This window comes from Rutilus rutilus (genome assembly GCF_951802725.1).
Source record: "Rutilus rutilus genome assembly, chromosome: 10".
NCBI classification, from domain to species: domain Eukaryota; kingdom Metazoa; phylum Chordata; class Actinopteri; order Cypriniformes; family Leuciscidae; genus Rutilus; species Rutilus rutilus.
The window spans coordinates 14,092,038-14,104,686 of NC_140215.1; the positions used below are offsets into that span (position 1 = coordinate 14,092,038).

General features: G+C 38.1%; 1 protein-coding gene across 1 annotated transcript in view; it reads right to left on the reverse strand.

The window, feature by feature from the left end:
• The window catches only part of plcl1 (phospholipase C like 1), a 73,406-nt gene extending 63,558 nt beyond the window's left edge, over positions 1-9,848 (reverse strand). Inside the window, exon 1 of the mRNA XM_084421624.1 lies at positions 9,158-9,848. Within this exon, the coding sequence (XP_084277750.1) occupies positions 9,158-9,325 (168 nt within the window). The 5' untranslated portion in view covers positions 9,326-9,848. The remainder of the gene's footprint in view (positions 1-9,157) is intronic.
• Between the last annotated feature and the right edge of the window lie 2,801 nt (positions 9,849-12,649).

Here is a 12,649-nt window from a genome sequence, read left to right on the forward strand (position 1 = left end):
AACAGTTACATGTCGCCACCTACTGGTTTAACAACGTAATTGATACAATATATTTGAAGCGTGAAGTTACTTGCAAAAGGTACTCTATTTTAATTGCTAGTGTTTATATCCAACCTATAAACTTTTATCCCAGCACCTCTGGGATGATTTGAATTATTGTAGCACAGAAATAACGATACTGTGTGGTTGAAAAGACTGTTTGTTAAGCTGTTTCATACCTTTACATGACAACTGCTCTCTCTGGCGCAGCGGCACCACCAAAGCAGATCTGAATGTTCGATGTGATCTGACTTGTCAAAGGTTTATTATACATAGCCGTATCGTTGTCATTTATAAATAAGATCGCGTGTGTGTTTGAATCGAGATCCCAATCTTTTAACGACTAATTGTGCAGCTCTACAGTGTAGGCCAAAAATAGAAAACAATTGTGAATTTGACTGATGGCATTTTTTCTATCAAAAAATAAACCCAAATAGGGTGAACAGGAACTTTTTTGTACCGGTATTAATAAATGACTGTTTATTCCCAAGCTATGTCCTTCCCAAACATTGTAAGACCATTACTGTACACACAATGATTGTATGTTTTTAAAGATTGAGGGACAAACTAGGGTAATTGTATTAAATTGTATTTAACCTGGAATATATTGTAATTTGAATGCTTTAATGTCTGCCTCTGGTTGTCCACCTTTTCCTCTCGTTTCCCCTTTCACTGCTGCTTAGAGACGGTGAGTAGATGAGGAGACGATTAGACATGTAATCATGTTACAGAAACTGCTTTCAGGATTCACCTCTCTTAGCAAGCCTCAATTGTACCTAAACACACTCTCTCAACTGTCAAAGGACCAAAAGCTGCTTTTATCTGTTGAAGGAGGAATGAAAATAAGAATTCCAAGTAGGAAATTAGTGCTTGTGCATGGAGAATCTCTCTGTCTGTTGTTATTCACAGGAAGAGGACAGACCTTTTGATGGAGTGCATATGGGTGAAACTCTGCGGAACTCTTAAATGTTTCTTGTAATTCTTCCAAAGTGAAGTATCACATTCCCACAGAGACACACGCCAGGCCGTGCTTAAAAGAGAGGAGCAAGAACATGAGTGCATGTTGTGTAGACCTCATCTGACACAGTTGTGACCACACCCCAGACTACAAAACCGCTTTCTGCATGTCAATGAACACTGAGGTGGATTGTGTCAGGGCCATCGGTTGCCATGGTAGCCTAACTGCGTGCCAGTGATTTCCATGGCGGGTTGGAATGAAATCATCGCAATTCAGAATTCAATATCACATTCTTGCTGGCCTGCCCTTAATATTCTTGGACACACTCTTGCTGAAAGATTGTAGAACGCCTGCACTAGACATAACAATCGGTTTAATTAACAACTTACATTTGTCTTGGCATAAGTTACCTTCAAAATATAATATTTGTTTAGGCAATTATGTCAACAACAAAATCATACAACAATAAAACGAGCATGAATTTGACTGTAAAGCACTTATAATAGAAGTCTATGGCCAATATAGAAAATAAAATACACATTTCAAAAGTATAGCCATATTACAAATGTTACCATGAGATAGGTGTGATAGAATTGCATGCATTGAAATACATTGTTATTGAATCCATTTTTTTAAATCTCCAGACAAGACCATGTAAAGCCTATAAATTCTGCAACTTTCACAATGATACATGCAAAATATTTTATACACTACCATTCAAATGTTTTGGGGTCAGCAAGATTTTCTTTTTAATTAAAACTTGCATTTAAATAATCTAATCTGACAGTAAAGACACTTCTAATTTTTCTATTTCAAAGAAATGCCTTTTATTAACTTTCTGTCATTTGTGACAAAACGCTTTCCGTGTTTTCACTGTTATACGGTAGGGGGCGCTATTAGGCATCTTCTGAAAGAGTACAGAATTTCCTGATCAAAACACAAGCGAAAAAGCAGCAGAAACAAACGATATCATATGTAAGCAGATGCATATGCATAATAATGCGATCATCAATATTAAACAGCATATAAATAATAAAATGTGTTTTTGCTGTTGTTCTTGTTGTTTTAAAACTCCACCCACACACTGTTCCATCTTTTGACATATTGCATGTTCAGATATTCAACAAAATATTCTGGGGGCCTGATTTTTGACAATGTATAATTCACCTCAGATCTTGAAAATAAATTAAAGGAAATAAGAACGTTCATACTGTCAACTCCATGTGAACATGCAAGCCTATGCTGTGACAAAGATTGCTTCAGTCACTCAGTACACATTTTCAATAATGTTAAAATGGTGTAATATTTATGAATTTAATTACGTTTCATTGAGAGTGCAGTGCGCTTGCAGAGAGACTCCGCCCACACACTCTTCTTATTGGATGTGATTTTGTCGCATCTGGTAGTCATGTCGCATCTGGTGTGGACAGAAAAATTGCTTGTTGCTGGAATCTTAGCGCACTGTGATTCGTGTCTGGTTAGGACACAGTGTTGGAATGATTCCTGAAGGATCATGTGGCACTGAAAAAGTAATGATGCTGAAAATTCAGCTTTGCCATGACAGGAATAAATTACATAATAAAATACACTGAAATAGAAAACGTTTATTTTAGTATTTCTCAAGATTACTGTGTTTTTAATCAAATAAATGCGACCTAGGTGAGAAAAGGTCTCTTCTTTCAAAAACAATAAAAACGTATGAACGGTTGTGTATACTAATAGCGGTTTGAAAACTCTGACTTTAATGAGATTAGAGGTCATTATCACAGAAAAATGCTGTAATTTTTTCTAATTCTAATTTGTCAAAACTCTTACATGCTTCAGTGACTAAAAACACTGAACATTTGATGAACATGTCATCTAGCATGCTGAGAACATTTGTCTCTAGGGTCTTGGTCAGTCTTCTCAGATTCTTGCTTGTGCCCTGTGTGCCAGGCCCAGGGAGGGCTGGGAAACTTCAATGACAAACTGCAGACTGGAATAACAGAGTAAATTTCACCCTGACAGGGTGAGAACTTCATCCAAGATTTGAATACACAACAATGTAAGAACCTGAACATGTCTTTTTCAAGTCACCTCACCCCTCATTTGTTTACCATGCATCACGGAAGACAGCGTGTTTGTGAGCATATCTCAGTGTCCCAGCCCCAAACATGAAACAGTGGCCAAAGATCACTTTCCAGTGGGCTGTGGTTGACCAGGGGAGAAGTTCTAATTCGGCTGCTCTCAGTTGAGTGCCCACATTCCGAGCTCCACCCTAAAGTAAAACTTGCTCTAGTGATGAAATTTACCAACCATTTATTTCAACACCCCTCCTTCTCATTCAGCTTGCTCATATTTTCATGCTATCATACAATCTGTTGTACTGTTCTTCCTGTCTACGGCTAAGCACGCATGGCTTTCCCTTGTCACTGCTGTTCAGAGTCACGCTCTGACATTAGTATACCTCTGCCTTCCATCGCCTAAAGTCCCCTCTTTGAATATCGTTGTTATTGTGATGGGAACACACAGTAAAGTACAGTGCAGAACGCAGATGTACTTCTGAGATAGGTGATCATAAGTAAAAGTGTGCACCAGATTGCACGATTTGGGATAAATTGAGAATCATATTTTTTTTGTTTCTAACAGAGATCACGATTCTGAACCGACAGCTAAACAAAATAACATGTAATAAAATGCTGCAGTGTATTTAAAATGTTTCATTAATCAGATTTTTTATTTTTATCGGTTTAAATGAATGATTCAATGACTCACTCATAAAGGCCCTGTCCCAAATTGCACACTTCATATGCACTTTTGATCTTGTGGACTTACAATGGCTGCTGCGTGCGAGTGTCTAAATCCATGAGACCGTAGGGAGTCCCATTTGTCATTTTAGGTTTCAGAAGGGTGCTCGCGTGGAGGTCGATATGCGCCCTCGATACTTTTGCCGAGCCCGTACTGACGCGAGCTTTGCAGCAGACTTCTTCCCGACAGTCAAAGTGGCGTTACGTCACGAAAGTGCGAACTCGTAGGAAGACCGCGAGTGCTTAGGGTGCCATCTGGGACAGGGCCAAAGATTTCACTGGTTTCATTATTGGATGAATCATCATTTTTGAACGAATCTCTGTAAATGAATGATTCAATGACAAATACATTTTTTAAACACTCACTCGCCACCTGGTGGCATAACAATGTAATCGATACAATAGTTATTTGAGGCGCCAAGTTACTTTTAAAAGGTGATTTGATCTATTTTGATCATTACTGTATAGACATCAGTGTTTATATCCAAACTATAAACTTTTATCCCAGTACTTCTGTCTGAATTGATCTAACACAGAAATAACAATACTGTGTGGTTGAAAAGGCTGTTTCATACACATGATAACTGCTTTCTCTGGATCAGTGGCAGCGCCAACGCAGATTTAAATGTTCCGGTATGATTTTTTTGAAGGTTTAATAGATGCAGGCGAATCATTGTCATTTAGGAATGAAATCGCGTGGGTGTTTGAGTCGAAACCGCGATCTTTTAATGGTTAGTCGTGCAGCTCTAGCACCAGACAAGCTCAACATCAGCTGTGGTTTGGGTGTTACTAAACAGGAAGCTATAAGCATATAGTTCCTTCGGTTATCACACTCCTTTACCTCAGAACTTCTCTCTATTTCTTTCTGTATCTCCTCCTGACTTCTTTGCATTCCAGCTGTCTCCACACAAAGAAGTGATGATAACAGTAAAATGCTACTTGAATGATCAAATGCTGACACAACCAAGGGCAGCTAGCTAAAAAATTTGGGTAATGATGTTTTGAACTTCACAATAGTCTTCAGCTTTTGGCAATTTGTCTGAAAAAACAAAGTTTAGCATTAGTTTGCCTTTTCTTCACAAGCCTCGACTCACACAAAGTGGCCAAACAAGGCAAACTTTCTGTCCAGTATTCATCTAGCACTGAAACGCAAGGAAATGTAAAAAAAAAAGAAAAGTTAATGAGAGTGTCTTCAGGATGTAGGCACCTGAGGTACTGCTAGGAAACAGAGCCAAATTCACTGAAATACACACAGGAAAAGGGCTGTGAAATGTCACAATTTGCATCCTCCTATAAAAGACTGTGTATACTTTCCAATTGACATGCAGACTGAGAACGATAAAACACCTAGTGGTCGCCACCCACCCCACGTAGATTTGGATCATAAACCAACTTATATAACACAGACACATAAAAACACATACTAGACCGTGTGATCACAAGAGAGGACCCAGAGACAGAGATGAGTGTTTGTGTCAGATAGGAAGGATAACAGCATCCAGTGGATTGTGGCACCAGTATCTGAGTGACACTAGAGGACAGAGGGTCCAGTCTGCCTTCAGGACAACGTCAAACTCACATACTCAGGCCAACTTAACCACAAAGTCAGTCACACAAAGTTACACAGTGTCATAGCAGCTACATTGTCATTGATCTTGACTAGCAGCCAGTGACGCTTTCTAAACAATCACTGTCCAGAACAGAGCACAACACTGTAGAACAAAGTTTACTGTGATCAAAAAGATCAAAAAGCATGTCAAACTGGTAAACAACAATGCATAATGGATCCTAAGATGGGGCCTGTGGGTTTCTTCACAGCTTTTTCAAATATATATATATAGTTTAATATCTATATCATTTAGATTGTTAAATTCAATGACTAGTTAATTCTTCAAAACGTCTCATTTTGAGTTCCACGGAAGAAAAAAGTAATTCTGTTTTGGAACAACATGATGGGGGAAGTGATGACAGAATTCAAATTTTTTGGATGAACCCATCTTTAATGAGTGAGTTTTTTTTTTTTATGAGAAAACTGTGAGGGGAGAGAAAAACATGGGAGTTTGGCAGAAAATAGCAAATAAGAACAAAAAGGAAATGAGAGAATCTTGAATTGCAGCAAATAAGGTAAAATGTGAGGTAGAGATTGTGTGGAAGACTGTAATGGACACACAATACTAAGCTGTGGTCGAGACAGCATTGATTAAACGAAAAGCGCTTATGAGGCTGAGAAAACAAGCAAGGTGTTCCCCAGGGCTCTGTACTTGAACTTCCTCAAGTTTGTTTTTCTGCTCAACTGTCAAAACTCTGAAGCTTCACTCTCAAATTTACAGAGTGGTTTCCTATTTCCTCATAAAAACGCAGTGGTTTTCACTTTTCATTAACTTAGTAACTGTACTTCATTACTATACTTAAGTTTTGTGAAATTTCCTTTACTCAAGTACCACAGAATATGTATATTTTATTTGTACTTGTAAATTTCCAACACAAATATTTTCATTTTACAGAGATAATCAAATCTAATGAATAACAGGTTACTTAAAAAATATAACTGTGCATCAAACTTACCAGAATATCTACACTCTAGATTAGATCTAGAAAATCTGTTGATTGATTTCAAGAGCTAACAAAAACATTTTCATTTTAAATAATTAAGTACAAGCAAATGTTGCATTCACTTATGTTTCTGCATGGATACTTTTAATGGACTTATATTGAGTAAAATTTGGACACAGTACTACTCGCACTCCTACTCAACACCTCTTCCATTGTCCACACAAAATGAAATGTAGGCCTCTAATTTCTTTTATTCACCCATGAGAGCACAAGTACCTTCAAAAACAGCAGGTCAACAAGTGGCCATTATCCAGATTGTCTCCTGAGCACCACACTAATATACTGCCAACAACTGCAAACTCTTAATATGATTAATCTGGGAAACTTTATCAATAAGTTACATCACAAATCAATTTGTTTTTACTCATCTCAGTCAAGTGCATGGGGGGACTCTCTTGCGCAGAGAGAGCAACAAGCAACAAGTTCTGTATTAAACAGGTGTAAGCAACAAGTTCTGCATCCATTTAAAAAACAATGATGGCTCTGGACATTGTCTTGGAGGGCTGTGTACTTTGGCCGAGGACAGGGAACATTACTCACATTCTGGATCTGAAACAGACTGAACCAAGAACCCGGGCTGGGATGAGTCACATGAACGCTGCCCCCTCTCTCCGCTCTATCGACAGTGCCTGTCACTGACATCATCAGCTTCTTTGCCATCTGTCAATTACCCAGTGCCACTTCCTGCTCACTGAACTAAGACAGTCTATTCAAGACCTGCGAGTACACTCTTTACTGGTTCTATGGTTCCATGAAGAACCTTTAAGATCCACAGAACCTGTCTATTACACAAAAGGTTCTTTAAAATGTTTAAATGTGCTTCACACCAAGTAAAAACACCCTAACCCTAAGGGTTAACCCTAACCCTTTACTTTGAGGAAACAAAAATGGTTTTTCTATGGCACTGCTGTGAAAAACCTCTTTTGGAACCTTTATTTTTTTAAGAGTGTTCTGAACTTGGGTTATGGGCAGCACCCAAATATGAATTACAGTCGTGTGACGTAGAGTGGCACCACCTTTGTCACAAATGCAAAATCGAATGTCTACACAACAAAATGACATCGTACATATGAGAAAGACACTCAAACACAATGTCTCAATGTTCAATGTCTCAAACACAATGTGCAGGGTTAACATTTTGTGTCACAATGTGGCAACAGTCACTGGCAAGTGCTGTTTTATATATGTTACGTATGCAGTGTCTCATAGCTGGAGGTCCCTCAGTCAATCACTGCCCCGTTGGATGGCTCCGTAATCCTTCAACCTAATCATGCTGAAGATAATTGGCTGACCTTCATTGCAAAGCACTGATGGAAAGTCATTGCTGCGTTACTCCACAACACTGGATCAATGATTATCTAAAGCATTAGTAAACCCAAGACCCTAAGGGCATTTGTGTATTTCAAAAATGTCTGGCTGTTGATCTGACCTGTTGACGTCATTTTCTCTTTAGGGATCCTTATAAATGCTGAGTCCCCTTTCATGTACCTCTTTTTGGTCATTGTCTGGTTTATTCGTGCAAAAATGCAATTGTTTCAGGTCAACCTTTAGGTCACAATGGCCTTGCAGTTTACATACTGTAACAACCATTCTGTGGAAAACGGCCTCTGGCACGTTTCGTTTCACTGCTTTTGTGTTAAAGGGGACACAGATGCTTCCATCAAAGTAAAGCAGACCAAATGTCTATGGTTATTATGTATTGTTATGTATTGTAAAATCGTACCTGCACAAAAAAAAAAAAAAAAAATGTTTTGACCCTATGTAAAGGATAGACAAGTAAATGATAGGACTGGAACATCAACTCATTGCAATATCACAAATACTCTAAAGGCATGACAGCATTTCTCTTGCAGTTAAATTTTTACTGTCATGTGATTTCACAGGTAAGAATGTGTGAATTCAGCAAGAAACTAAATATCAAGTTACAGGTTCAACTTCAAGGATTCAAGGCACAGCGAAAAGATCTGTAATGCTGACCAATGGGCTCAGAGTTATATTTATGGACATTGTCAACATAATTTCCATTCATAAGGAATGCTAATATCAGAATTCTGAGATGAATCTACACCAATGGTTGTGAAATGGGTCACAAGTCTGTTCTGGGTCACAGCAGGGAAAAACAATACTAAATAAAATGTGATTAACCATATAATTTCATAGTTAGGACTGCAAAATAAATAGCATCATTTCTTCTTCTAAAATGGACCAGAAAATGTTGTTAATATCAAATGCTATATATTTATTCAAACTATTTAGCCAGAAATAACTTTTTTTTACCAGAGGATGGCCAGATGTCAACATGAACATGGACAGGTTGTAGGCTATAACATGCCCTCGTCCTCGAAACGTAATTAAACAATTCAATGTTTGATTTTAAGAACATTTTTGTTTACGTTTACGCTAGACAGTTTTGGTACCGAGTCTGAGAAATGTGACGTCTGGTTCCTGAAGCAAACCCAGTTGAGAACTACTGGGCTGCATCATCCTACAGTCTAGGCTGGTAACTAAAATGTTGTAGGTTCAAACCCCACAAGTTTTAACATTGCGTCCTTGATCAAGTCACAAACCTTTAAAGGCAAGAGAGCTGTATGAGCTGTCATAACTTGTATGAACTGCAAGGATACAGGCTGTTGTTTACATGTTGAGGGTTACTCGCTTCACTCTATTCCACAATATGAATTCTCATTTAAACAGACATGATCGTGTACGATTCACACTACCAAACTATTGACAGGTCATAGGCGTGTTTTTCTGCTATTACCTTAATGATGCTGCTCCTCCTCGGTGCCATTTTCACCGACTCCAGGAGAGCCGCCTCATCGCGCTCCACCAGCGGCACGGTGACTCCACTCCGCCGGCCTGATCGAATCGCTCTAGATGGGATGAAGTCCGGAGCTCCATCTCCACACACCCCGTCCTCGTAAGACATCTCCAAGATTAGTTGGTTAGGAAATCAATATAATTTTACTCTAAATGTGCACGTATTAGGACCCAAGAACGTCCACATCCAACTCTTGATATGCGTCTTTGGGTAGCTCCGGTAGTCCACTTTAACTTAATTGCGCAGACTGTACGGCAGGTTGAGAATGGATCTCGTCCCTTGAGCCCATTCTAAAGCAACTTTTGCCCGTCAAATAGCTCGAAGAAGAAATGATATGTATAATAACTGACTCATGAATCATTCTCTTGCGCAATAGGACACTTGCATCACCGCGCAACAAGTTAAAAAGCACCGCCAAGACCTAACTTCTCTCATTGATCCAGCGTGCGTCAAACAATCTGAATCTGATACGTGCAAAAATGCACTTTTGTTAACAGATATGCTGTAGAGCGGAAGGATTGCGGGTCACCAGATACTAACGGGCGTCAAAACAACCCAAAATGTGCGAATTCTGTGTCAGCATGATGGAAGAGAAACGCCGGAGTTGTGGATGTTGATCGCCTCATCTCACTGTGTGTTGTTAGGTTAGTCAAGAATAAGGAACGCCCCTGATACTGGTACAACCTCTTAGATCCGCTAAACCCGCCCCTCGCGTCCGTAAGCTCTTGATTGACTGGTGCCGTGGCCAATCAGGCACTCTCAAATTTCCCAAAACTATAATCGCTCTTTTTTTCAAAGAGGAGGAGCCATGCGTATGAGCCTCAGGAATGTTACTCATTTGAGTTTACCAGATGTTTGGAAGAAAAGAAGCTTGGGGTATCACTTTTCCGATGTAGAAAAACGGGGATAGTCCGATACTATTGACAATCTGTGTTGAGTATCAAAAGGATATATGTAATATATGCGTGTTTTTCTAGGACAGCGTTCCATGATATACTTTATAGTAGGCCTAGGCTAGCTACATCTTCACTTACTATTTGGCAGTCATTGAATTAACACATGCTCTGTTGTTTGTAACATTTGAATTCTAAGTGAAAGATCTGATAAAGTTCAACAAACCTTGAGTTTCTAATTTTGACACTTGCTCCAATTTGACAAACAATTTTTCCAAAAATGTTTGCAATGTTTGGAAATGTATGCATAGATGCATATTATAAATGTCAAAAACATACTACATTAAAATGAAAAAATAAAAACAAATATAAAATATTAATTAAAAGAATAGTATCCCAATGATAGGCTACTAAAATACTGCTGAGCAGATACATGAAAAATAACATAAAATAATAAGTAAATGTAAAGTTACATAGAATTATTCAACGCAAAAATGCTGTAATTCCAAGGTTTTCTAGTGATTTCAGCAATTAAATGACATTTATTATTCATAACTATTGAGCTAAAACTCCACTTCATAAAAAAAATGGCTTATTTTTTCTTATGTATAAATAATTTTTTAGGATATAATATAATAATATAATATGTTTATCCAAGAGAATCAAGCATACTGGTGGTCCCTAAGTCTGTATAAGTGAGATTATATTGTTTCTCAATGACCGTCCCTGACAAAATTAGTATCTTTCAAATGCCTTTACAGCAAAAATAGCAGGTTTTTGCTATGTTAATATTCTCCATTATTAGACATAGTCTATTTGCTAAAAATAGACAGCAGAACCACACTGAGATGAGGCTTTTAACACTTAAATGATGAATGTTATCCTAAATGATATCTGGACTGCCCTCTATGTGCCTGATGTGTGTGAAGAACTCATAACAGAAGTGTGTGAATTTAGTTCATAAAACTCACACAGAAATGCAGAGTAAAAGAACATTGTGAAACCCTGGTGACGAGCCAACTGATGTACCAGACGAATGAGAGGTTGCTCGAGATGCAAGCCCTCTGTGAAAAGTAGACAGAACCCGAGGGCCATTAGCAGGGCTAAAAATTCTAACACCTCTCTGCAGATTTTCCCCTGGAGTCAGGTTACCTTGGTAAGACTAAACCCTCTCTATGAGAACAGTGTCATTAAAGAGAGCTCTAATATAGGCCTACACTTTAAGACTGATTCGTGTTTTTAACATCATACTTAAAATGTTTAGGTCATTGGGTGGAACCGGGGGGTTATGAAAATTCCATTAATGTTCTCAAAATGAAAAAGAAAAACAACAGTGTAAGAATGGGGTCCGTTTTAGTCAGCCCGTTCAGCCAAAAGTAGACAGTTGGTGTAAGATGTTGAATGTGTGTGTTTGAGTTAACAGTTTATGAGGGAAAGAGGTTTGAAAACTAGATCTTCTCACAGCGAAGTTCAACTCCACAACAGTCGCCACTTTTATGTTTCTGTTACCTCTTAGAAAATCTGGTAGTGTCCACTAAATATGAATTCTATGAGCAATATATGGAGGATTTCTGTGAACAATATTGATTTAGTCTTATATTCTTTGAATATCACCTAGGCCTATCTATTATTCTATATTTTAGAAACAGGTTAAAACTTAACTCAGCAAACTACATAAATAACCTTACAATTATGTCCACTATAAGAATTTAAATTTGTTTACATTCATACCTTGAAATATATTACAAAACATTCAGCAGTTTTCACGGAAGTGTAATTATAAATGTGGGTTTTCACTAAACTAGCAACAGCGCCCTCAAGTGTAGGCTACTACAACGATTTGAGAACTTTAACGGGATTGTTCACCCAAAAATGAAAATTCTGTCATCATTTACTCACCCTAAAGGTGTTCCAAACCTGTATGAATTTCGTTCTTCTGCTGAACACAAAAGAAGATGTTTTGAAGAATATGTGTAACCAAAACAGTTGATGGGCCCCGTTGACTTCCATAGTAGGCTATGGAAACGAAAACGTCACACATTTGATATACCTCAAACTGTTGTAACAACAAATATAGAGCTTACTTTGAAAATATGGCTACATATTGTATGCTTTTGTGATTTATGAACCCTCAACGATTGTTTACCTAGCTAAACTAGCTGTAAAAATGTTGCTACAATGTTTCTGCTTTATGTAAGTGAAGTTAGTGTGTAGGTAATGCACTCCAAAACAAGAGCTTGTTATTGCCAGAGAGCACAGGCGAGTGTGAGAGGTGACAGATGTGTGTCAGGGTCGTGTTGCTCTTATCTCTGTGTCCTTCCTCAGATCTGCTTCTTTGCTCCCTTTTCGGTGAAGAATCAGATAACAGCAGGGGCAGAGAGTATTTGTATCAATTGTAGGCTACTTCAAAACAAAGTCCAAATTAAATGTTCACAATGTGTTATTTAAGACGTTTTGAACAAACGTGGTAGCCTAAATGCACTAAAAACGCTACGTTTTTATAAGGTAGGCTAGCCTAACGTATTTGAAATGCTACATG